At 42.2% G+C, this 27,959-nt stretch overlaps 2 protein-coding genes across 3 annotated transcripts in view; one reads left to right on the forward strand and one right to left on the reverse strand.

Annotated features, from left to right (window-relative positions):
* The window catches only part of cacna2d3a (calcium channel, voltage-dependent, alpha 2/delta subunit 3a), a 303,523-nt gene that overhangs the window by 236,790 nt on the left and 38,774 nt on the right, over positions 1 to 27,959 (forward strand). For both annotated transcript variants that reach the window (XM_061980175.1, XM_061980183.1), the window contains one exon: positions 766 to 843. In XM_061980175.1, the coding sequence (XP_061836159.1) occupies positions 766 to 843 (78 nt within the window). The remainder of the gene's footprint in view (positions 1 to 765; positions 844 to 27,959) is intronic.
* On the reverse strand, positions 8,449 to 27,665 carry lrtm1 (leucine rich repeats and transmembrane domains 1). Its single transcript, XM_061980232.1, has 4 exons — positions 27,382 to 27,665; positions 21,936 to 22,320; positions 21,641 to 21,846; positions 8,449 to 10,501 (listed from the first exon to the last, which is right to left on the reverse strand). The coding sequence occupies exons 1-4, from the start codon at positions 27,386 to 27,388 to the stop codon at positions 9,993 to 9,995; spliced, it is 1,107 nt and encodes a 368-aa protein (XP_061836216.1). The 5' UTR covers positions 27,389 to 27,665; the 3' UTR covers positions 8,449 to 9,992.

Here is a 27,959-nt window from a genome sequence, read left to right on the forward strand (position 1 = left end):
AAACTATCAGACTGCGTGGTCGGTAGTAGTGGGTTTCAGTAGGCCTTTAAAGGCGCACGCTCACATTCTCTGATCTTTTGAAGTGTCTCTTAAAGGCATACGCCAGATATTTGAAGGTTTTAAAAAAAAGAACACCATAACTACTTTCCCAAGTTACGTTTATTAAAGAGTAATTATATCAGTATTTTTTTCATTTCTTTTGGGAAAGTAGACAGGCTCCAGCACCCCCCGCGGCCCCGAAAGGGACAAGCGGTAGAAAATGGATGGATGGAAAGTAGTAACTATAATTACTTTAAAAAAAAAATCTTAACACTAAGCAATTCAGATCTGTGTTCTCGTGGACGGATCCAATTGCTCTGGGTTAAAATAAGATCTGTTAGAAAGCGGTCCAGTCCTTTCCGTGGTGACAGGCACAAAACACACACACACACACACACACACACACACAATGCAGAGTTAATCTACGGCTTTAAAAAAAATTTTTTTCTTCCGAAGGGGCAACTTGTTCTCATCTGTCCACAGCCTCAGGCTTTCCATTAGTCTCAGCTAATACAAGTGATCTGAAAGCCTCTTATTTACTGGCAGTGACTCGTCTTGGATGCACTCACTCATGGCAGTAAACTGCAGCCATGAACTATCGCTACTCTTTGGTGTTTTATGTTTAGTGCATGTCTCACCGATCACCTTTGTGGTCAGATCTGAACTATTGTAAAAAGTTTGGATATGACTAATGAGATGTGAACTCTGTGTGTTGTGTGCTTGCAGGAACAGGAAACAAGAGTGTTGTATTAGCCAGCACAGCCATTCAGCTCCTGGATGAGAGGAAGTCACCCATAGCTGCGGGTAAGTAGAGGGTGGCTGCTTCCATCTCTCCCACGCACTCTTACATTGACAGTGGCTATAATATTCTGTGCTTACCACTGTACCAGCATTGTTTGCCTGCTCCCCAGTTGTCTATCTCTTCATCTGTATCTCTTCTTTGAGGAGCAAAAGCCCAAATAGGAATGACTGTTACTGTTTTTTATGTTCGCCAGTTGCTGTAAAAATGTATCATCAAAAGAATGCAATGTATTTTGTATACAGGATTTTTTTTTAAGCCTGACCATAGTAATGCTTCCTCTGATTTCCAGTGTTTATTTGATGCACACTGAGTTAGCATAATGGTTTTTGACCTTGTCTCACAACATGACCACGCAGAGGCACTTCAATGTCCATTTATATCATGAAACCCATGCAATCAGCATGTTGTCGCTCTAAATGTTTCTAATGCGATACACTTGCTGTAGTTTTATATGATTAGGGTTGCCAACTGCCTAAAAAAAGGAGACATGAGCAGAGCTGGTCAACATGTTTTTTTTTTTAATTGTTCAACAAAAACAAAGGAGAGGTTAGCTATTTGTATTTAATTAATATGACTGGCAACATTTTAATTGTGCTTTATTTATGACGCAGATTTTCACTCAAATGTCATTGTCCTTACGCTATATTGTGGTAATCTGTCATTAAATAGAAAAATAATGTCTGAATTGAACACTTGTCAAATACTAAGAGTTGAAGCAAATATTTTTTGACCCTTTGGTGAGTTACTGCATCACCATAGCTAACTGTAGGAGACCCCTGTAGTGTCAGTATCATAAAGTGTAGCGTCACTATCACAAAGCTGGATACGTTATATTTATGTTATTGTAAACAACTTAGATACACAACTTGTGTTTTGAGACAAGAGAGCAGACTTGATAAATGACGCTCATAACAAGGATAATTAGCATGTACCTCGTGGACGTGATAGACACATTTGCAGTTTGCCGGACAGACTAAAACAATCTCTGAACTTCCCCAACTGCTTCTTTAAAAAAAAAATAAAAAAAAAAATATGTTACTACAGTAAAAAGTCATAATTTGAAATACAATTGCCAGAAGCTGGGCGGATAACTAGCCATCTGCCACCAATCAAAGGCAGAGTAACAGCCAAGACAAAGCTAAGTCAAACTGCAATGAGTTTAATAGGTGAGCAATCAGACATGCTGGTATCAATTAGCTTATCATGTAGTGAAGAGGTAGATTTGGCCTACTAATAATACATTTAAATAAACAAGGTTTGTCTATAAAAGCCTGAATAGTAAAATGGTTTGTACCTGACATGTATCGGCCACCTTGCCTCTGCAGCCTTCATCAGAGATGTCACGTGATGTTGTTGTGACCTCGTCTGTGATGAGTTATATGGGTTGTGCCTTCAACCTGAGGTAGTGGTTCTCTTCCACCTCTCTGTCTTGGTTGCCTGTGTCGACCTTTATGCGGTCATATATGGTACGGACTACTGCTTGTGTGCTGTGTGTGGGGTGCTCTGATGTACAAAATAATGAAGCACAATAAAAGTAGAGATACTCAAATCACATTATGTCATACTTGCCAACCCTCTTGATTTTCCCAGAAGACTCCCGAATTTCAGTGCCCCTCCCGAAAATCTCCCGGGGCAACCATTCTCCTGAATTTCTCCCGATTTCCACCCGGACAACAATATTGGGGGCGTGCCTTAAAGGCACTGCCTTTAGCGTCCTCTCTCACCTGAAACCTTCATCCCTTAACAGCCGCATGTTGTCCAGGCGTCCCCTTTTTTCCATATAAACAGCATGCCGACCCAGTCACATAATAATGTAGCGTTGGACGGGTTTAACAATGGTCTTTACTCGAAGATGTCAAGAAATGCTGACACGTTGTATGATCTTTTAACTGGCTTAATGATAATGTTAATTTCAAGGACACACATATACACACAAGTGAATGCCTGCATACTTATTCAACAGCCATACAGGTCACACTGACGGTGGCCGTATAAACAACTTTAACACTGTTACTAATATGCGCCACACTGTCAACCCACACCAAACAAGAATGACAAACACATTTCAGGAGAACATCCACACCGTAACACAACATAAACACAACAGAACAAATACCCAGAACCCCTTGCAGCTCTAACTCTTCCGGGACGCTACAATAAAATCTACGGCTTTTGGAGCTCAGTGCACAACTGCACACACAACAAGAAGGAGACAAAGCAGAAGAACAAAGAAGAGACATGGCGACGACGAGTAAGAAGAAGAAATATGCAAGTTCCAAAATGATTGGAAACAAGAATTTCATTTCATCCAGGACAGCTCGAAGGGGAAGGGGTATGCTGCCCAACACCACCCCCATCTCCCGAATTCGAAGGTCTCAAGGTTGGCAAGTATGCATTATGTAGTCTTCTTGTTCACAAAAGCACCAGTGGATGTCACGATAAGCATAGTACAAAACCGCCTGTAAGCATACTTAACACTCCATCAATGAACAAACCTCACAGTTGAGGACACAGTGCAGTTGCTAATGTTTGTAGCCAAGTCCACATTTTTCTAGTTTAGAGGACCGTGTACAGACAAAAGTAGGTGTTTGCCATGGGGAACCCTTTCTCAGCCATCAAGAGTGGTTTCTTCATTGAGGACCTGGATGCCAAAGCCATCGTCACCGCTCCAAAAGGATGTAATGTAGGTTGTCCCTCTGGAAACGTTATGTGGATGACATCTTGGAGAAGATAAAGGCCGGTCACGCACAAAGACTCACAGAACATATAAACACAATAAACCGAACTGGAAACATAACATTCACTCATGAAGAGGAAGAGCACAGATCCATCGCCTTCTTGGATATGAAAATCCAACAAAGTGAGGATGGTAGCATCAAAATCAAAACATACCCAAAGCAAACACACACAGACCAATATTTACTATGGACATCAGAGCACCCAACAGCACACAAGCTATCAGTAGTCCTGTACCCTATATGACCGCACTAAGGTCATCACAGACAACCAAGACAGAGAGGAGGAGGAGAACCATATAAGGCAAGCGCTGAAAGCCTGCAACTACCCCAACTGATTTGATTTGATTTGATTGAAGTTTATTTCCAACATGAATGCCGTTTCAACATGATACATCACATGTTATATAAACATGTTGCATAAATGAAGGCAAGAGAGAGGTCCTAAAGAAATACAAAGAGGAGAGAAAGAAAAAAAATGGTTCTAGGCCTAAGAACCTGGGAACATGGTCACCTCCCATTAGTCAGGGGGTCACAGAACGTATGCAGCGAGAAATGACAGACCACATCAACACGCCACTGAAGCCGGACATCACGCTTCACCAAATCCTAGTACACCCTAAGGATAAAAAAAAATAAGTCAATGTGATATATGAGATCCCTTGCCTAACCTGCAATAAAACACACATAGGAGAGACAGGCTGACACACAAAAAGAAACACCAGAAAGAATGTAAAAAGGAGACAGCTGGAACACTCACCTGTGCAACGAGAAAGAAAGCAATGCAGGAAAACCTGAAATCAGCCATTTAAGACCATTGCAAGAGAGAGAACCACCTTATGGAATGGTCATCAGAACAGAAAACAGCAACTTCCACTGGTGCGTCAAAGAGGCGGTTGAAATCAGGAAGCAGGCCCCAAAGACAGTTAACCGGGATGAAGGAGCCTACCAACTTTCCCACACCTAGGACACAGTCTTGCAGGGCCATACCCGGCTGTCCAAAAAGCCATCTGACACCAAAGTAGGGCTCTCAACCCCTCCGGCCCATGCCAGGGGACACCGCCATTCCAATACCTCAGTTGGGATTGCACAACCCATATAACTCATCACAGACGAGGTCACAACAACATCATGTGACATCTCTAATGAAGGCTGCAGAGGCAAGGTAGCTAAAACTTGTCAGGAACAAACAATTTTACTAGTCAGGCTTTTATAGACGAACATTGTTTATATAAATTATCTGTAGGCCAAATTAACCTCTTCGCTACAGGCTAAGCTAATCACTATACCAGCATGTACAAACAATCTTTTGTAGATTAACCTTGTTTTTATAAATAACTTAGCTTGTGGCAGAATTTTGTGAAGCTGTTGACATTGGATGGTCATAAAAATTCAGGACAAAGTGCCTCACTTAAAAGCCGAATACAGAACGTGTACTTTTGCCTGTAAAAGAGTGAACTTTTTTTTTTTTCAAGGGATGGTTGGCAACTGTAAATATGATGGACAGGATATTGAGAAGTAATGATCTTCCAGATCTTATGTCTTATAATTTATGCAATGGCTCTTCCTACAAGGGCAGCACAGTGGTATAGGGGTTAGTTTTCATGTTCTCCCCGTGACTGAGTGGGTTCCCTCCAGGTACTCCAGCTTCCTCCCACCTCCAAAAACATACACCTGGGGATAGGTTGATTGACAACAGTAAATTGGCCCTAGTGTGTGAATGTGAGTGTGAATGTTGTCTGTCTATCTGTGTTGGCCCTGTGATGAGGTGATGACTTGTCCAGGGTGTACCCCTCCTACCGCCCGAATGCAGCTGAGATAGGCTACAGCACCTCCGCGACATCGAACGGGACAAGCGGTAGAAAATGGATGAATGGATGGGCTCTTCCTACCAGTTATGCATGATACTTGCCTCTTTAAACAATATAAATAAACTGAGTGACTTTAAATAATCCAAAAGTGCAGTGATGGCACAAATTAACATGCTGAATCATAGAAGAGTGCAGAGCAGTGTGGCCGCAGGCCATTTTTCTTCACAAATACACTCTCAGGACTAAACTAAACAACATGAATTAAATTGTTTTACATTTTTCTTTGTTCGGAATCTTTGTGTTGCTATGCAGACTGTAATCGTTCCACTGGAATGAGTCTAAGAATCTCAGCACAACATTGTATCCGGGCAGGGCATTGGTGAGACAAGAGGGGAACAGAAACGGGCCAAAAAAAAAAAGAGAAACATTTTCACAGTGGCTGGCTGCGTTGACATGAGAGCGGTGCATTGTGGGTACTATAGGCCTGGGGGAAACCATTGGAGCAGAAGGACAGAGATGGGAGAGTCTGTGTGGTGCCACAGCTCACACACACACGCACACACACACACGCACATGCACGTATGCACACAAAGAAACACGTGCCTTGTATACATCAGATTCCTAGCAGAGTGATAAACATTCAGCCCACCATATTATTTTCCCACTATTCTTCTAAGGTTGCATCATTGTGTCAGATATGTAAAGCTACACTCCAGATGACTATACTCTTTGCAGCAAGGAGACCCTGTTATTAAAAAAGGGCGATGATGTACAGTAATGATGATCATGCCTGTCAGATTGGGGGATGTCTGTAAAAATGATTTTATGTAAGAGTCAGATGGGAGGGAAAATGTAGGCTGTAATGCAAATTTAGCGTAGGCCGGTTCGGGCCAGTTTTCACTGGCCTGTGCTCCACCGAGCTGTAGACTTGTGAATACGCTAGCACACTAACTTGACAAGGCAGGCTAATGACATCACATGTCATGGTACCCCCACCCCCACCCACCCCCAGTCCCTCCTGTCATCGCTTGAGTCACAATTTTGCTGGACACACACATAGCAGATCTGTTATTGTGGCTGCGTGTGTGAGAGGTGGCAGTCACATCCTGTGCCACGTGCATTGGCAATGCACAGAGCCGTAAATGTCAGGTCAGCCGTGAAGATGTTAGGACCAACGGCATCTGTGCATATTTACTATACATCTCATTCAGACTGAGTGAGCTGTCATTTGCTGCAGTTTTCTGACTATGCATACAATATCAATTGCAATTGCTAAGAATGCTTTTAACTGTAAATACCAAAGTCGTATTTAATAAGTATATCACATGGATTTTAAATGTGTTTTTTTTAAATTATGTTATATTAGTTGTTTCCGCGTCCATTGTCTTACAGTTTTGTACAAACCCGTTTCCATATGAATTGGGAAATTGTGTTAGATGTAAATATAAACGGAATACAATGATTTGCAAATCATTTTCAACCCATATTTCGTTGAATGCACTACAAGGACAAGATATTTGATGTATAAACTCATAAACTTTATTTTTTTTGCAAATAATAATTAACTTAGAATTTCATGGCTGCAACACGTGCCAAAGTAGTTGGGAAATGGCATGTTCACCACTGTGTTACATGGCCTTTGCTTTTAACAACACTCGGTAAACGTTTGGGAACTGAGGAGACACATTTTTTAAGCTTCTCAGGTGGAATTCTTTCCCATTCTTGCTTGATGTACAGCTTAAGTTGTTCAACAGTCCGGGGGTCTCCGTTGTGGTATTTTAGGCTTCATAATGCGCCACACATTTTCAATGGGAGACAGGTCTGGACGACAGGCAGGCCAGTCTAGTACCCGCACTCTTTTACTATGAAGCCACGTTGATGTAACACATGGCTTGGTATTGTCTTGCTTAAATAAGCAGGGGCGTCCATGGTAACGTTGCTTGGATGGCAACATATGTTGCTCCAAAACCTGTATGTACCTTTCAGCAATAATGGCGCCTTCACAGATGTGTAAGTTACCCATGTCTTGGGCACTAATACACCCCCATACCATCACAGATGCTGGCTTTTCAACTGTGCCCCTATAACAATCCGGATAGTTTTTTTCCTCTTTGGTCCGGAGGACACAACGTCCACAGTTTCTAAAAAAAAATTTGAAATGTGGACTCGTCAGACCACAGAACACTTTTCCACTTTGTATCAGTCCATCTTAGATGAGCTCAAGCCCAGTGAAGCCGACGGCGTTTCTGGGTGTTGTTGATAAATGGTTTTCGCCTTGCATAGGAGAGTTTTAACTTGCACTTACAGGTGTAGCGACCAACTGTAGTTACTGACAGTGGGTTTCTGAAGTGTTCCTGAGCCCATGTGGTGATATCCTTTACACACTAATGTCGCTTGTTGATACAGTACAGCCTGAGGGATTGAAGGTCACGGGCTTAGCTGCCTACGTGCAGTGATTTTTCCAGATTCTCTGAACCCTTTGATGATATTACGGACCGCAGATGGTGAAATCCCTAAATTCCTTGCAATAGCTGGTTGAGAAAGGTTTTTCTTAAACTGTTCAACAATTTGCTCACGCATTTGTTGACAAAGTGGTGACCCTCGCCCCATCTTTGTTTGTGAATGACTGAGCATTTCATGGAATCTACTTTTATACCCAATCATCGCGCTCACCTGTTCCCAATTTGCCTGTTCACCTGTGGGATGTTCCAAATAAATGTTTGATGAGCATTCTTCAACTTTATCAGCATTTATTGCCACCTTTCCCAACTTCTCCGTCACGTGTTGCTGGTATCAAATTCTAAAGTTAATGATTATTTGCAAAAAAAAAAATGTTTATCAGTTTGAACATCAAATATGTTGTCTTTGTAGCATATTCAACTGAATATGGGTTGAAAATGATTTGGAAATCATTGTATTCCGTTTATATTTACATCTAACACAATTTCCCAACTCATATGAAAACGGGGTTTGTAATTAAAACCAGATAGAGTAGATATAAAAAGCTGTTAAAATACCGAAATTATTAAAAATATTTGTGTTACAAAAAGTGCCTGTAAAATTAAATTGTGAAAACAAATGTTTAAGATTGCAAAATATGAATAAATAAGAAACATTTATGGTCTGTAAACAATTTCATAATTTTGGATTTGGTTGTTTTGAGAAATTGCTAATCACATTTAATCATATAGTCAGTGCACACATTCCAATGACTCTTATAATCCTCAGAACAGGGCTTTCAAAGTATGTGGTGTGGCTCACCTCAGAAGGTCTCAAAGACTTCAGGGGAAATAAAGACAAATTATTCAAACCTGCTAAAATGACTTTAGTTATGTCAAAGGGAAAACAAATTGGATTGTGGTCTGGGATGATCAAAACACTTCGCAAAATATGATGCAGAAAATGTGTTTAATAAGGGGCGCCTCTAGCCGAATGATGTTTTTAAGGGCAGATTCCCTGTGACACACTTTGAACACCTTTGATTTAACATTTTATGATTTTTGAAAAAAGTTTTATTTTTCATTAATACATTTGTAATTTTCCAATCAGTGCTGTGAAGACCTTTTATCATAAGATAAATATAAGATCTTATCGTTTGGCAAGATACATGTTTTTAGGTATCATTTTTTTACCCAAATGCCTTTCTTTCCATATAAAAAAAATAATGTGGGTACATTTGGATTGTCCATCTTTTCCCATTATACAAATGTGTAATCAAGAAACTGCTCAAATATCTGATTGGTATGCATTTTGCAGTTAGGTTGAATGTCTCTATTTATTTTGTATAATACAAACTAAAAGACATGTTTACCTTTACATGATTGACTCACAAACAACATCTCAAGTGACTGGACAGTAAATGTTTGTATGAGTAAATGTGATTTTGTGCAGCAGTACAATAATGGACAATAAGCCATGTGAACCCCTGAAGTTGTGGAAACACAACAAGGCTGAGTCCAAATTTTGTTATTGCTTTAAAAATGTACCCATTGTCCCTGAAAGAGTTGTCAGAAAAATATCCTTAATAAAACACATTTTCTCTGTAAAACTATATCACATTATTAGGCACAAACAATGTAATTCTCTATAAATGAGCATTCAGCGCACATACTCACAATTGGCATAATAATGACACAAGCACTCTTTGTGTCCTTTTTTTTTTTACAAACAAATGAAACATAACAATATTGATGAGCTGCCTACTATGAATTTCAAAATTAGACAAGATAACCATGAACAACATCTAAAAAATTCATTTCAAATACCAGAGATTTACTAAGATCTACAAATACAGAGCAATGAATTTAGCAATTTGCATCTACTGTATCTGTGATATGCGTCTTTCAGAGAAAATAAAATGCTGTATATTCTTTTTTTTCCCACTTTGCCCCGTGCCTTCAAATTTGCGCACAGTTCCATTTCTTTACTGCATAGAGAAATACCTGTGTAAATTAGCTACCCATGTTTTAGAAGACGCTACGAACATGAATCACAAATATACATCTCTCTCCCTGTTCTCACAGTCGCACATGCACACACATATGGCATCCAAATATTTTTGAGTTAAAGGGTTGAGACCCACGTTTAAATTTGTGTCACCATCTCCTAGGCGATAGCATTCTCCAGTGGTTCCTTTTCATCCAGTGTGGCAAGCTTGGCTGCACGAGCTGCCGCCAACTCTTCATTCTTCTTTAGCTCTCGCTGATATTTAGCCATGATGGCAGCATATGCGCATCCGTACACCGCTGCAGCCAGCATCATCAGACACACTATCCCACAAACTACACCGGTGATGATTACTGTGGCGATAGCGTGACGCAAGTTGACTGGTCGGTGCCTTTGCTTAGGCTCGCACTCTGGCAAACTTCCTCCGCCACCGCCAAAGCCCTCCCCCATTGCCATCGGGACATGGAGCGCGTGGCTTGAAGGGTGAGCGTGGTTGCCATGGATGTGGCCTCGCAGCAGCCGCTCCGACTCCAGATGATGGATGTTGGCAAATAAGTAATGGTAGCTGGTGGTCATGCAGGCATGGAAAAGCTGGTAAGGGACCTTCTGTAGGTCTCTGTCCCTCATCTCGAGAGGCTGGTAGCAAAGCACCTCATCCACTGCACCACCTTGAGAGCAAAGATATATGTCATCAGTTATGTTATATTCCTTTTGGCAGCTCACTATAGAGATGACCTGAGTCACAGCTCAGCTTCAACCAGTTCATGGGCTTGTGAGGCAGTGTTAATTTATCTTTTTTGAATTGGTTCTATGAAGTTTATTATGATTAATAGTCGGACCTCGGCCGCCGCCTTCTGTGTTCATACTCAATCAGTATTTTATGTATCACTTTCTGTAGACCCTTTTTTTCCTGACTGGATGATCTCTATTGTTTTATTCACTATACATTTTGGTTTCAAGGCTGATTGTTAGTTTTTTGTTGTAATTGTAGTTTGCAACTGTGACAGTCATAAGCTGTCGGGTGGGTTCGCAGGACCATCAAAGGACGACATATTTGAGCAGGGTTGAGACTTTGTTTATTATTTCAACAAATCAAAGTCTTTTGTGCTTTTCAGCACTTGCCTCGCTCTGCTCGCTCACCGGTCCGCTCCTCAGCCTTCCGCGTCTTCGTCTCCCTCTGGCTCTTTGGCGCGCTCGCTTCGCATCCGCCTCTCGTTGGGTCTTTCTCCGGCTTCTCTCTCTGTCTTTCGTTGCATGCGTCTCAGGCTCTCCACCTCCTTCTCTGCCCCGTCGTTCTCGGCTGCTGCCTTTTTAAACACCGCGAGGGCATTAGCTGATTGTGACCAGGTGCGCGATCCCCGCACCTGGTCACGATTGCCGCGTCGCTCTCGGCGCGCCCCGTCTTGCCGCTTGCTCGCCATCCCCGCCTCCTCGCCGCCATCTTGGAGCGGGCTTCGGTGCAGCACGCCTCGCCGTCGGTCCTCCGGCCCCGCCCCCCCACAGTTTTCCATCGCCGGACACAAGCCTAAGTCTTTGTCTTTGTCTTTGTCTTTTCCTTCATCTTCTTTGTCTTTTTCTTGTCCTTCTTCCACTTCCACTTCTCCCACTTCTTCTTCTTCTTTTCCCACTTCTTCCACTTTTTGTCTTCTTCCTCCCCTTCATCCTCTTTTGCCACCACCTCTTCTTCTTCTTTCACCAGTTCTTTGGAAGCCCCCCCCAACCCCCCCCATTTTTCCCAAGTGTAACATCAGTAGATATCGCCTTATATGGTAAATATTTACCCGAAGAGCTTTGCACGAATCCGCCATTGTAGTACAACACTGTTTTCAATAAGCTACTTATTTTTCTCCATCCTCTTGTTGTGGGCAGATTGGCTCGTACATGTACATGCATCCTACGCTCTTGCCATTTCTAATGCAAAGTAGCGTATAGTTTTGACTTACATATCTCAGGAGACTCAATATGGAAGCGCTGAAAGCTACAACATAGCTGGCAGGGAGAAGATGCAGTCGAAGTGGAGGGACGTAAATAAGAAAGCCCACAAAACAGCCCATCCCTAAGAGAAGGTCCGGAAGCGGTTTGTTAGTCTGTAAAACGTAATCTATGCAAAATTTTAGACCAAAGAACCACCATTACTTGTTGTGTAGACCACAAGGAAGTGTTTTAAATGTAAGAAAACAAATCGGAATATAACCCTTTCTAAAGAATACTCTTCTAATATTTTCGCGATCGACTGGTAGGATCGTGGTCGACGGATTGGCGACACCTAATTTACAGCGTGTGCAAACTATAGAATAGGGTGTACTATTAGTGTACGTGTTCTTCATAGGCTACCGCAGCTTAAAAGTTGGTGCAGAAGACTTGAATCTGATCTTTGTGGGGATTCCATAGCGAGCCAGAATGCTCCATAGTGTGGACCTGTCAACCGATTCAAAGGCCTTTTCGTAGTCAATGAAGACAGCATACAGTTGCGAGCTTAATTCTGTTGACTGTTCAACGATGATTCTCAGAGTTACGATCTATCTGGGCGGAAGCTTGCTTGGTTGTCTCTCAGTTCAGACTCCATGGCATTTGCTGTACGGTTTAGGATTATTCTGCATAGTAACTTGCTGGCAACTGAGAGGCGCACCCAGAGGAGCATTATGCCACGCTTTTCTTCGGTATTTTAATGAAAGGGATCTGACGGAGCACTTCACCATGACCACTGGAGTAAGACAGTGTTGCCTCCTGAGCCCGCTGCTCTTTATCACCACACTAGACTGGGTAATGAGGGAAACTACAAACGTTTGTACAAAAGAAGGCAGGACAGGGATACAGTGGACATTGATGTATATGCTTGATGACCTGGACTTCACCAATGACCTTGCCCTCCTGAGCCATAGCATCAACCAGATGCGAATATAGTTGTACACGTTGGCTCCAATGACACTAGAATGAGACAGTCAGAGATTACAAAGAGAAACATAGCCAGGACTTGTGATCTCGCTAGAAAGATGTCCAGGCATCGAGTAATTGTCTCTGGCCCCCTGCCTGCGAGAGGCAATGATGAGAGATATAGCAGATTAGTCTCGCTTAACAAGTGGCTGGCTAGCTTCTGTAGACAACAGGGACTAACGTTTATTGATAATTGGCCCTCTTTCTGGGGCAAACCAGGCTTGCTGATGAGGGACGGCCTTCACCCTAACCAGGAAGGCGCCATCATCCTGTCTAAGAATATAGACTACTGTTTAAGTCACATTTGACTAACTACACTAGAGCAAGCCCGGTCACAGGCAATTACAGAGCCTGCTAGTCCGGGTGAGGAGTCAGTTAAGCTAGAACTAGCCAGCACCAGGCTGGATAATTCCTGTACGCATAGCAATTTTCTTAGAATAACACACAACTCACATAATGTGTTTTCTGTTGTGAATGTGTCCGGGGTAGATATGCATTCTACTGAGGTGGCAAATCATGATGCGTTCAGTCGATCGCAGCATCAAGTAAACAATCTGAAAATTCCCGTCGTATCAATTCCTAGATATGGTCGAAACTATTTAAAGTGCACTACGTATAATAAACGCAACATTATTAATATTTCTACTACGGATAATTTAAACAAAAACTCGTCAAAACAGCCCAATACTTATAATATGGGCTTTTTAAACATAAGATCATTGTCTCCCAAAACGTTATTAGTTAATGAGGTCATTAGAGACAACAATCTTAACGTCATTGGTCTTAGCGAAACCTGGCTCAAACCAGACGAATTTTTTGCGCTAAATGAGGCATCTCCTCCTAACTATACGAATGCGCATATTGCCCGTCCCCTTAAAAGGGGTGGGGGGGTCGCACTAATATACAATGAAAACTTTAACCTTACCCCTAACCTAAATAATAAATACAAATCGTTTGAGGTGCTTACTATGAGGTCTGTCGCACCGCTGCCTCTCGATATGGCTGTTATCTACCGCCCCCCAGGGCCCTACTCGGACTTTATTAATGAATTCTCAGAGTTCGTTGCTGATCTAGTGACGCACGCAGACAATATAATCATAATGGGGGACTTTAATATCCATATGAATAACCCATCGGACCCTCAGTGCGTGGCGCTCCAGACTATAATTGATAGCTGTGGTCTTACACAAATAATAAATGAACCTACGCATCGCAACGGCAATACGATAGATCTAGTGCTGGTCAGGGGTGTCACCACCTCCAAAGTTATGGTACTCCCGTATACTAAAGTAATGTCCGATCATTACCTTATAAAATTCGAAGTTCTGACTCATTGTCAACAAACTAATAATAATAATAACTGCTATAGCAGCCGCAACATTAATGCCGCCACAACGATGACTCTTGCTGACCTACTGCCTTCGGTAATGGCACCATTCCCAAATTATGTCGGCTCTATTGATAACCTCACTAACAACTTTGACAATGCCCTGCGCAAAACCATTGATAGTATAGCACCGCTAAAACAAAAAAGGGCCCCTAAAAGGCGCACCCCATGGTTTACAGAGAAAACCAGAGCTCATAAATTATCATGTAGAAAGTTGGAACGCAAATGGCGCGCGACCAAGCTTGAGGTTTTCCATCAAGCATGGAGTGATAGTTTAATATCGTATAAACGCATGCTTACCTTAGCTAAAGCTAAATATTACTCAAATCTCATCCGCCTCAACAAAAACGACCATACATTTTTGTTTAGTACAGTAGCATCGCTAACCCAACAAGGGACTCCTCCCAATAGCTCCACCCACTCGGCAGATGACTTTATGAATTTCTTTAATAAGAAAATTGAACTCATTAGAAAGGAGATTAAAGACAACGCATCCCAGCTACAACTGGGTTCTATGAACACAGATACAACTGTATCTACGACGGATACTGCAATACAAAATAGTCTCTCTCTTTTTGATGAAATAACATTAGAGGAACTATTACAGCGTGTAAGTGGGATAAAACAAACAACATGTTTACTTGACCCACTTCCTGGGAAACTTATCAAGGAGCTTTTTGTATTATTAGGTCCATCAGTGCTAAATATTATAAACTTATCACTTTCCTCTGGCACTGTTCCCCTAGCATTCAAGAAAGCGGTTATTCATCCTCTGCTCAAAAGACCTAACCTTGATCCTGACCTCATGGTAAACTACCGACCGGTGTCCCACCTTCCCTTTATTTCGAAAATCCTCGAAAAAATTGTCGCACAGCAGCTAAATGAACACTTAGTGTCTAACAATCTCTGTGAACCTTTTCAATCCGGTTTCAGGGCAAATCACTCTACGGAGACAGCCCTCGCAAAAATGACTAATGATCTACTGCTAACGATGGATTCTGATGCGTCATCTATGTTGCTGCTTCTTGATCTTAGCGCTGCTTTCGATACCGTCGATCATAATATTTTATTAGAGCGTATCAAAACACGTATTGGTATGTCAGACTTAGCTTTGTCGTGGTTTAACTCTTATCTTACTGACAGGATGCAATGCGTCTCCCATAATAATGTGACCTCGGACTATGTTAAGGTAACGTGCGGAGTTCCTCAGGGTTCGGTTCTTGGCCCTGCACTCTTTAGTATTTACATGCTGCCGCTAGGCGACATCATACGCAAATACGGTGTTAGCTTTCATTGTTATGCTGATGACACCCAACTCTACATGCCCCTAAAGCTGACCAACACGCCGGATTGTAGTCAGCTGGAGGCGTGTCTTAATGAAATTAAACAATGGATGTCCGCTAACTTCTTGCAACTCAACGCCAAGAAAACGGAAATGCTGATTATCGGTCCTGCTAAACACCGACATTTATTTAATAACACCACCTTAACATTTGACAACCAAACAATTACACAAGGCGAATCAGTAAAGAATCTGGGTATTATCTTCGACCCAACTCTCTCGTTTGAATCACACATTAAGAGTGATTGGCTGGTGCTGGCTGTCTGGGGTTATTGCGGCTGCTGTTTCTGCTGCCGTTTGTTTGTGGTGTGGGCGCCCGTGGCTGCTGGGTCTGGTGCAGGGGTGTGGCTGATGTTGTGACTGGTGGCAGCGCGCGCGCGTGATGGCTGTCGGGGCTGACGAACTGTGTATATGTATGTATATGTGTGTGTATGTATGTATGTTTATATATGTGTATGTGTACATATGTGTATGTATATGTATATATGTGTATGTGTGGGTATGTATACGTGTATGTGTGTATGTGTATGTGTATGTGTGTATGTATGTATGTATGTATATTTCTGGGGGTACGCTCTGGGCCTGCCTGTCAGACGGGAGTCGACGCCTCAGGCTACTGCATCCAAACTGCGTGTCTGGAGCTCCTGGGTCCCGCTGTCCATCCCTTCCGGGTGCCCGTCTTGGTTGGGGCCTGTTGGGCCTAGTCCCTGCGTCTATTGTGGTAGCTTGGTGCTGCAAGGTATTCCGAGGTGCTGCGAGTCGGCCAGTTGCTGGGGTAGTGACCTTGTTTGTCAGCATGTCTGTGATCTTCTTTTAATTCTTTTTTTTTTTTAATTAATTAATTTATTTATTTATTTATTTATTTATTTTTAAAATATATTTTATTAATATTATTTTTTAATTTTTCCCCTCCCTCAGGGGGGGGGCTCGGCGGGGCGGTTGCTGGTTGTTCCATCTCCATCGTTGGGGTCCCTGCGGGTGGGGTGGGTGGTTCCCGTGGCCCTGTGCCTGGGTGGTCCTGCGGCGGCCGGTTTGGGTGGGGTGGCCGGGGGCTGGCCTCGCCGCGCTCTCCGGGGGTGGGGGGTGGGCTTGTGGGGGCCCGGTTGCCGGTGGGGCGGGGGCGGTCTTCCCGTCCGGTTGCGGGGAGTCTCTGGGTCCTTCGGGCGGGGCGTCTCGCCTTTCTGCCCGTGTGGGGTGTGGTCTCTCGCTGGCTTGGGGTCTGGCTGTCCCCTGCTTCTCTCGTGCCCTGTCCTCCGCCGGGTGCGTCTGTCTGCGGCCTGCTGCTGGCCCTTGTGGGCGGTACGGTGGGTCGGGCTCTGGGGTTCCTGTCGCTGGCCGGCTTGGCTGCGTGGGGGCGGTGGTCCCTGGTTCCCTGGGCACCACGCCTCCTGTTTGTGGGTTGGGCTCTCGGGGGTGATGGGGCCGTGCTCTGGCTCCCACGCACTCTGGGAGTCGAATGTATTGTACATGCAAATTCACGTATGCTCACATACGTACATAGGTACCTACGCTCCCACATACATACACAAATACAGTACATATTTACCTACCTAATGTTCGTACATCCACACGCACATTCAATATACAAACATACACATACTGTACATATACATTCACTGTACAAACACATATACACATTCTGTACATATACATTCATTGTACAAACACATATACACATTCTGTACATATACAAGTACATATGCATACTTACACTCATGCACATAATCACGTTTCATCAAACATATATTAACGTTGTTGCCCTAGGGTAAACTGGGTGTAACACATGGCACACTGACAAAGCTTAACCTATTGTGACTATAACAATCTACAAGGTTAATGTAGGTTGCTTCTCTTTCTCCCCCTCCATTTTTCTGCATTCTTTCGTATCTCAAGTTATCATTACGTATATGTATTGTTGCATTTAAACAACTGTATTGTTGATAATAAAGGTAAATTATTGGTATTGTTCATTATCAATAGCGCTATTTCTATTGGTATTTGTATTGATCCATTTGTAGTGTAATAATGCTCATTGTCATTTCTGTATTATTTTTTATTTTTCGCTAACTGCTTATTTGCTATTACTTTTACCATCATATTTGTACATGTCATATTTGCTGATGTTGCTCTATTGTTGTTGTTGTTGTTGTTTGCTGTTGTTGTTTTTGTCTCTCTGTCTAATCCCCCTCTTGTCCCCACAATTTCCCCCTCTGTCTTCTTTTTTTTTCTCTTTCTATCCCCTCCTGCTCCGGCCCGGCTGCACTAAATGATAATATAAATACATTTAATAAAGTCAAATACAAATAAGGCAACAAGAGAAGTATCCTACACTTCTCTTTTGTAAAGTAAATCTGAACAGCCGACATGGGCATCTACATCAACTATATGATTTGCCTGAGAAGCTGGACAGGACATAAAAAAAAAAAAAAAAAAAAAAAAAAAAAAAAAAAAAAAAAAAAAAAAAGAGTGTTACTAAAACGGCCTTCTTTCATCTCCGTAATATCGCTAAAATTCGTTCTATTTTATCCACTAGCGACGCTGAGATCATTATTCATGCGTTCGTTACGTCTCGTCTCGACTACTGTAACGTATTATTTTCGGGTCTCCCTATGTCTAGCATTAAAAAATTACAGTTGGTACAAAATGCGGCTGCTAGACTTTTGACAAGAACAAGAAAGTTTGATCATATTACGCCTATACTGGCTCACCTGCACTGGCTTCCTGTGCACTTAAGATGTGACTTTAAGGTTTTACTACTTACGTATAAAATACTACACGGTCTAGCTCCCTCCTATCTTGTCGATTGTATTGTACCATATGTCCCGGCAAGAAATCTGCGTTCAAAGAACTCCAGCTTATTAGTGATTCCCAGAGCCCAAAAAAGTCTGCGGGCTATAGAGCGTTTTCTATTCGGGCTCCAGTACTATGGAATGCCCTCCCGGTAACAATTAGAGATGCTACCTCAGTAGAAGCATTTAAGTCCCATCTTAAAACTCATTTGTATACTCTAGCCTTTAAATAGCCCCCCCTGTTAGACCAGTTGATCTGCCGTTTCTTTTCTTTTCTCCTCTGCTCCCCTTTTCCTTGAGGGGGGAGGGCACAGGTCCGGTGGCCATGGATGAAGTGCTGGCTGTCCAGAATCGGGACCCGGGGTGGACCGCTCGCCTGTGCATCGGCTGGGAACATCTCTGCGCTGCTGACCCGTCTCCGCTCGGGATGGTGTCCTGCTGGCCCCACTATGGACTGGACTCTTACTATTATGTTGGATCCACTATGGACTGGACTCTCACAATATTATGTCAGACCCACTCGACATCCATTGCTTTCGGTCTCCCCTAGAGGGGGGGGGGTTACCCACATATGCGGTCCTCTCCAAGGTTTCTCATAGTCATTCACATCGACGTCCCACTGGGGTGAGTTTTTCCTTGCCCGTATGTGGGCTTTGTACCGAGGATGTCGTTGTGGCTTGTGCAGCCCTTTGAGACACTTGTGATTTAGGGCTATATAAATAAAGATTGATTGATTGATTGAGGGAGAAAATGGGGAAACTCAAACACAACTCAAGACCGGTTCAAAACAGCTCGGAAAGCCAGACCTGTGTGCTGCAAAGTAACAAAGCTGGAGATAGTGAATGACTCTACCTAGCTCGGAATTTTTCATCAGCAATGATGGAGGGGAAAACAAGGATCTGGGGGTACGCATAATAGGGAAGGTCAAAGCTGTGTTTGCCCAGCTAAAACCAGTCTGAAGATCCAGAAACATCTCCACCAAAACCAAATTGAATCCAATGTGAAGTCCATCTTACTATAGAGCTGCGAAACGTGGGGCAAGACACAAATCATGAGAAAAAAACTCCAGAACTTCATCACCTCAAGACTACGCTACATTTTAGGGATTTGGTGGCCCAAGAATATCAGTATCCAGGAACTGCTCATAAAAACAGGTCAGGAGCTAATCAAAGTTACAATCAGAAGAAGGAAGTGGAGATGGATTGGCCACACACTTCGGAGACCTTCAACATCCATCACCAGAGCTGCCCTTGAATGAAACCCTCAAGGAAAGAAAAGGAGAGATAGGCCACGGCTTTCCTGGAGGAGGGGTGTCGACAAAGATCTAGGCAGAGAAGACACCTCGTGGCAAGAGGTGAAGAGAAGCGTAGGGGACCGAAAGAGGTTGAGACAACTTGCTAAGACCCTTTGCAGTAGACAGGGCGGAGAGGATTAAACAAAAACATTACTGGGCGTGTTGCATCTGATCTACCAACACTGGTCGTGCATACCGCCTTATTTAAATGAGGATTTAACCATCACCACAGAGACCTTCTCATTTACAGCACATTCATGTTATCATATTACCTGCGGCGTTTTGCTATGCAAGCAGGAGACACATACTACTTTTTTATGAGCATTTAGAAGCAGTCCTGCAGTGCATCTACATTGAAACCATCCATTCATCTATTTTCTTACGCTTATCCAAGGTCGAGTTGCTAGGGCAGCAGCGTAAGCCGAGAAGCCTAGACTTCCCTCTCCCCAGCCACTTAGTCCCACTTCCCCGTGGCCTCCGACTGGTCGAACGTGCCTTAAACGCCTCCACAGGGAGGTGCCCCAGGGACATTCTGACCAGATGCCCAAACCACCTCATCTGGCTCCTCTCTATGTGGAGGAGCAGCGGCTTTATTTTGAACTCCTCCCGAATGACAGAGCTTCTCACCCTATCCCTAAGGGAGAGCCACACCACCAGGCATTGAAACCCACTTTATTTTTCAATGCCATCGGTGAAAAAAGACGCAGGATGCAAAAATGCATAGTTTTTTTCATTTAGGAGATATGTTAATATTATATATTCTATGTGAAAAAAACTAACATCATTAAAAACTGTCACGATCAGCTTTAATGGAGTAGGACCCCAACACAGAGCCGGGGTAGAGCCACACGAACAAGAAGCGTGAGTGGAGCCAAAGCAGAGGAGATGAACACGACTGGAAGGGTGAACCATCAGGAATGTATTGGTTTCGAGTGAAGGAACTAGAGAGCTTAAGTAGTCAGGAGAAAAATGGAGTTCAGGTCTGCGCAAAGGTGGCTCTGCCTCGTGACCCTAAAAACAGGCAGTCAACCAAAAAGCAGACAGGTGGCAGGAAAGCTTCCAGATCGTGACAAAACCATATTAAAGAACACTAAAACGTTTTAATCGAATTTGTTTTAATCAGCCCCCATAGTCCTCTATCAGCCATAAAATTATAAAATCATGTTGCTAAATAGAAGAAATGCCTTAAAAAAAAAAAATTCTAACCGTTCATAATGTTGACACACACATAGGACGGAGGATTCTCATCTGTTCATCGTCCGTATGTGCAGCGCAAGCACTGATTCTGCAGCCCTGTGTGGAACTGTCACTTTGCACGTCCTTTTGACTCATTCTCAATAGAACGCAAAATAGTGCTCGCATAACGGTGATACAGTATGTGTTGATAAATCACATTGCGTGCGCTAAATAATTATATTTGCATCTTCTCCCCCTGCAGTATTGTGAGCGTTTTGATGATTAGCATATATTTTGCATGTTATTGAAGAAAGAGACGCACACTGAATTGCACGTCTTATTCTGTTCACTTAACAGACACAATCCACTTTGCACATGTTTAGTAGATCAGCTTAGCATGTGCTATCAGGTTTTAGTACACGCAAACCTTTAGTAAATCAGGCCCTAATTTAAAGTTAAAGTACCAATGATTGTCACACACACACTAGGTGTGGCGAAATTATTCTCTGCATTTGACCCATCACCCTTCATCACCCCCTGGGAGGTGAAGGGAGCAGTGGGGAGCAGTGGGCAGCAGCGGTGGCCGCGCCCGGTAATCACTTTTGGTTGCTCCAGTAATGTTGATAAAGGCAGTACTGTACTTAATACAATGCACTCAATGCAATACTGTGTGAGTATTGTCCTATATGAACCAATCTGAAATAGCTTTACTCAATTGCACATCAAACACATGCACACTTAATCCACATCCACACTATTTATTGATTGGATTACATGAGGTTATGAAACCATATATTATGTGCGATCAGTCAGTTATTTTTTAAATCTTCAATAGTTTCATTATTTCTAATAATATAGGAAATACTTGGGAATTGGTGCTCTCACCTTTGAAGAGGTAGGTCTCCAGCCACAGTTTGAGGCCTATAAGGTGGCAGTCACACTTCCATGGGTTGCTTCGTAGTGTGAGGCTGTCCAGGCGGGCCAAGGTCTCCAGCAGGGATCGGTCTAATCGTGTTAGCCTGTTGTGGGCGAGCCCCAGGTGGCTCAGGTTCCTCAGATTGTCACCCATGGCTCCGGACAAGCCCCACAGGCTGGGACAAGGTAAACAACATGATATCAAATGAGCACAATTACATTAAAATCCCGTTGTTGTCTGATTTAGATGGTTGTGATGCCTAACCTGTTGTGTGAAAGATCAAGGTGTGAAAGTGAGTGAATGGGTCCAAATAACCGCTTGTCAAGCTCTCTCAGGCTGTTGTAGGCCAAGCTGAGCCGCTGCAGAGTTCTGAGCCCCAGAAGAGCAGTTGGGGAAACAGATGTTATCGAGTTGTTTGATAGATCGAGAATGCGAACAAGCGGTATTTCTCGAAAAGCCATCGATCCAAGGCCTCTGATTCGATTGTCTTGAAGATATAACTCTTGGGTGTCTGGATGTAATCGTCGAGGAATGTCATACAGGCCTCGACCCCTGCAGTCCACAACTTTGGTGTTTGCATTGCAGCTGCACTCTTTGGGACAGGCATGTGACTGAGAGAGGAGGGAGAGGAGGCAACACGCCAGTATCACTGTTGTGGGAGAAAATAGAAATAATAGGTTAAAACAGGACAGTTTGGTATGTAATATTATATTGATAACATCTGTCTTTGTTTATTTACTGTATGTTGTGTATATTTACTTGAAAGTGTTGTATGATGATTTTCCTCTACTTTTAAAACATCCCTTGTGGTCTAGATCAGTGTTTTTCAACCTTTTTTGAGCCAGGGCATATTTTTTGCGTTGAAGAAATCCGGAGTCACACCACCAGCAGAAATCATTAAAAAACTAAACTCAGTTGACAGTAAAAAGTCGATGTCGCAATTTGTGGGTATGACTTTAAACCATAACTAACCATGCATCAAGATAGCTCGTCTCGAAGTAGGTGTACTGTCACGACCTGTCACATCACGCCGTGACTTATTTTAAGTTTTTTGCTGTTATCCTGTGTGTAGGGTTTTAGTTCTTGTCTTGTGCTCCTATTTTGGTGGCTTTTTCTCTTGTTTTGGTATTTTCCTGTAGCAGTTGCATGTCTTCCTTTAAGCGATATTTCCCGCATCTACTTTGTTTTAACAATCAATGATATTTCAGTTGTTTGTATCCTTCTTTGTTGATTGTCATGTCACGTTCGGATGTACATTGTGGACGCCGTCTTTGCTCCACAGTAAGTCTTTACTGTCGTCCAGCATTCTGTTCTTGTTTACTTTGTAGCCAGTTCAGTTTTAGTTTCGTTTTACATAGAAGGCTAAGCTTCAATGCCTTTTCTTAGGGGCACTCACCTTTTGTTTATTTTTGGTTTAAGCATTAGACACCTTTTTACCTGCACACTGCCTCCCGCTGTTTCCGACATCTACAAAGCAATACCGGCTGCCACCTACTGATATGGAGTATTACACGGTTCCTCTGCCGAGCAATAGACAGCACCGACACTCAACAACAACACATAATTTGCAGACTATAATTACTGGTTTGCAAAAAATATTTTTAACCCAAGTAGGTGAAATTAGATAATCTCCCACGGCACACAAGACTGTATCTCACGGCACACTAGTGTGCCGTGGCACAGAGGTTGACAAACACTGGTCTAGATATTATGTATTGGATTTGCTTTGGTGTATGCTTTTACCACCCATTTTTTAAGTCTGTCTAAAAGATGTTTGAATCTGGAGGCGTTCCCAGATAGCAAATGAAGCTACGCCCCACCCTCTCCAAAAGTATTACAATGTATCTTTTGAAAATGTACACCGTTTAGATATATATCTTGAAGTCGTCACCGCTACTTATTTTCCAAACTCGATCAAAAATAAACTTCATAAACATTTTTAAATTCACTCGGTCACAACAACGTGCACACTCGCTGATTGAATACAAGCTGAAGCCAAAATGCATGAATCTTTTGATTTCACGCTTTGGCATTGTTTAACATAAGTATGCAACATAGTAGCAACAATTATAAGTCAGAAAAGACAACATTTATCATAGGTTCCCTTTAACTTATCTAAACTGATACAATTTGGTGGGGTGTGCCATAGCAAAAGAAATTACCTAAGATTATTACATGTTGGTGCACATCCAAAATTAAATCTCGATATATATGCATGTGTGTACAGTTTTACCATTTTAAAAAACAAATCCACAAATAATTCCTGACATTACAACCACTTGCAAAATTTAGGTGTTTAATCTTGGCGAGGGCTGAGCTCTCACGTTGTTCTCCTTTTTTTATGATGTTTTAATTTTAAGACGTAGACATTTTTGCATGATCTCCCATACCTTCACTAATCAGCCACTATCCTAAAGCAGAGAGTGTCTTTAATAATCCAATGAGACAGGTTTACGGGTAAAATTTTCAAACTCATCTACAGTATTGTTGTGACTTCCATTTATTAATGCGTATCTGTCTACTTTTAAAAGTTGAAGATATTGGGTTTATTTTCAAGTTGGCTGAGATAGCACAAGACTGAGTCTAATAAACAAGAATATGATGTTCACGCCTACCCTTTCAGTCTGCTTCGACAAGCGCCTTCTGTGACGTCAAAGCCTCGTAATGTAACCCCTCACCCACACTCTACCCACACACAAATCCATACACAGCAGATATTGGGTGTCTGATTCCCTTTGAGTTGACTTCACAAGTCCATTCCTCCTGTAACATTACAGCAGTATTTATAGCATTGGCTGGACTAGCTGGAGGCTAAATGAAATGCAGTTAAGGCCCAAGCCTGGAATGTAGCTGGCTAACTGTGTATTTACAGATCCTGAACTCATTGGTGCAGTGTATCATGTATTGCCTTATTACAGGGATATTCAACAACATTGTTTTGGGAGCTGCATTTATAGAAAGCTAAAGACCTGAGGGTCAGACTTCTGCCTTCACTATTAGTCTTATTTTGTATATTCTGGAGAACTAGCGTCCTCTACAGTAGACAATTGATTTTGGTCTATGTATTTTTTCGGAGTTACAGGAGCGCTCTGCTGTTTTTAAGGACCTTCTACTAAAAAAAGCTTGTCAAAGATCATGTCTATGACAGCACTCTAGTGTTTTTGAGAATCTGCTGCAAAAATGTGACTCTCACAAGTTTTTGGAGCTGAGCTGGCAAACCACCAGTTGAATAGCCCAAATGATTAAAAAGGGGACATAAAAATAACATTGAGGAACGCTACTAGTTAAAAGTTAATCAAATGATCACTGACTACATCTGAAGGAAACAAGTAACAGCAAATCGCATTGCAAGAAAATGTGTAACTGCCAAAAAGGAGAGGACTTATAGTACTTAAATGGAAAAACAAGTTGACTTTATATGCCTGATTGTGTTTCTTTGGATCCATTAAACCATATCCAATTGTATTTACAAGCCACAAAGTATGTGAAAGTACCATCTAGAAATCACAAAATTCCACAAATTCAGTCGGCCATTTTGAATATTCCGTTGCGATTGTTGTCGGCAAATTCTGTAGATTTGGGGTCGAAAGACATCACAAGATGAACGCTTCTACACTCTGATCCTACCAACAGATCAGTCATACCGGAAATCCGCAAAAATTGACGTGAGACAAGAACAATTATATTCGACTTTTTTATGCATTTAAAATCATAAATAAAAAGCTGACAATTGAATCAACAGATCTTGAGAGTCCTCTATTGCGTCCATAAATTCTCAAAAGAAAACGCCAGTAATAATCTATTTTACATGTCATTAACTTAAAAATAAACCATATATGAGCAATATTGTTATTATAATCACCGACGCAGACAGCCTATCTAGCGACACATTGATAGCAGTGAGCTAATGCTAGCTTACGCTGCTATTGTTGATACTCAAAGCCGGCAACTGCTTCTGCTTCGTCTCAAACTTTCTAAAAGTTCATTCTAAATTATAATTCATGCATCTCTCACCTGGTGGTAGACTAATGTAGCCATGGACCGAGAGGCTGGTTGACTTTGATATGCCCCGAGACAACGAAAAAGACACAAAAGACACTAGTTGTGGCAACTTTTTTTTTAACCCTTCGTAAGGTTTGTGATCGATTCTTCATTTAAACAGGATTGTGTGAGCGTCCCGTCGGTTGGAATCCCAGTGAGAGTGAAAATGGTTCAGTAAGTGTTTGTTTTATTATGGTTAGTTTATATGTTAAGTATTGAGCAATGCTGCTGATGCTATAGTGTTTCAGTAAAGCTTCTAAAACATATTTCTCATCCTCTTTATGTTCAGGCTCAAAAATGTAAGGTTCTGTGCCATATTTTTTTCCAAAGTAATCTTTGGTGGCTCTCACAAGATCTGTGTGATGAGCATTGTTGTTGATGGAGAAGGGATCTGTGGTTCCTAACTCTACGTCATGGATCACATGACTGGCTTGCTCAAGAACTCTCAAAATGGCTTGGGAATCTCCGTGAGATTGATACTATTTTGATCATATCTATTTACTCCTGAACTTTGGAAGTCTTTTGGTGTCATAAATCAGATGTATATGAGAATAGCTTCAATATCTTAGCATCTTGTTTTTCCATTATACTGGTACTTTAACGCCTTAGTTATGTAAGTCGCAAGTTTGGACCCCAGTGTTCCAAGTATGCTGGCAAGGTTAAGATGTCAATGCAAGGATTTGCCAATGGGTTTACAGTGGTTCAAATTTCTCTATACAACAAAATGCTAACATGTCGGGGGTTGGTATGGTGTCATTCTCATGCTGCCAGTTCAATGGCCTTGCTTTATAGGCACATTATTTACAAAATGTGAATACTAAAATCAAACTGGGATGAGAAAGCATTCCAACAACTAATCAAAACATTAAAAAGCACATCGAGATCAAATTCTGGGATTGTGTGCGCTTCTCTCAACTTAACCATCAGGAGTTTATTCAAAGCTCACTACCATAATATGAACTTGCTATAATGCCTTATACCGGAGGTTGTACTAACTGTTCATTTGCAATTCCTGTTATGTTTTAAATAGTGCTCTAACTTGGCACAAGTTTGCACTTTGAATTGAAATTTGAGTTTTTAAATGTTTCAGACCAATCATATTGTGTAGTTTTTTTCAATTAAAAATTTGAGAAGGCTGCTGAGGTTAATATTTCGTATGATGTTTGTATGATGAGTTTACATCACTTTTTTTTTTAGCTACAATAGTGTATCCTCTTAAGTGTATTTCCTTGAAAACACATTATTGCCAGTACATTCAGAGCGCTTGCATGGCCACACGTACAAAGAGCATCAGCTCAGTGGAGTGTTGTGGCTCTAGAACGAGGTCAAAAAAAGGCTCTGTGCTTTGATGTGTGCTGTGTGTGTGTGTCCCTCCAGCCCCAAGTAGGCATGCAGAGAGGCTTGCAATGATGGGCACACACAAGTCACAGCAAGTGGCTACCACTTTAAGTTAGCCGATGCATTGCATTTTGGTAAAAGGATCCTTTGAGAGTGATGTGAAATTACAACAATAGACAAAACACAATGTTATGATTAATACTCTTTTGATTCAGCAATTAGGCAACGCCATTGCTTTATTATACAATAGTTTATGCATGCTGAGATGCAGCAGCCCACCTTCATACGCTCATATACATTTGAAGAAAATAATCCTGAATAGTTCTCCTACCTCTCATATCTGCAAGGCGTCCTTCGACCACTTGAGTTCGCTGTCCTTTTTATCTCCCTTTTGGGTTCGAGTGACTGACCCTTCTTCAGGATCCATTAGCCATCATTGAGTCTAAGATGGGTTGTCCTGAGTCTCATCTTGGTGGGCTGAGATGGTCAGTGAGCAGGATTTTCAAATAAGTCAAGATGAGGCTTGGAAAAGTGCGTTGCTCTCAGAGTCCCCAACACTGCCTACAAGCATGAAACCCCATCAGAGGGGCCGGATCAGAACACAGCGCTTAGTGCCAGCCAGCAAGACAGTGTGGGAATCACTGAAGCACTCTCTCTCTCTCGCTCGCTCTTTCCCTAGCTTTCTTGCGCTTGCTCGCAGCCTGTTTGTTCTGTCTCTTTTATTTTCCATCATGCCGTTTTTGTGCTTCAACATATTTTTTTCTCTTCCCTTTGCCTTTGACATATTTTTTTCTACTCTAAATTGTACATCTGCTACTGCTTGCACCGTCTCCCTGCCCCTCATTATATCAGTAAACGTGACAGTGTTTCATTCCTAGGTGGACAGCAGTGCTTCTTAAATCTCAGGGT

This window comes from Nerophis lumbriciformis, linkage group LG01 (genome assembly GCF_033978685.3).
Source record: "Nerophis lumbriciformis linkage group LG01, RoL_Nlum_v2.1, whole genome shotgun sequence".
Taxonomy (NCBI): Eukaryota; Metazoa; Chordata; class Actinopteri; order Syngnathiformes; family Syngnathidae; genus Nerophis; species Nerophis lumbriciformis.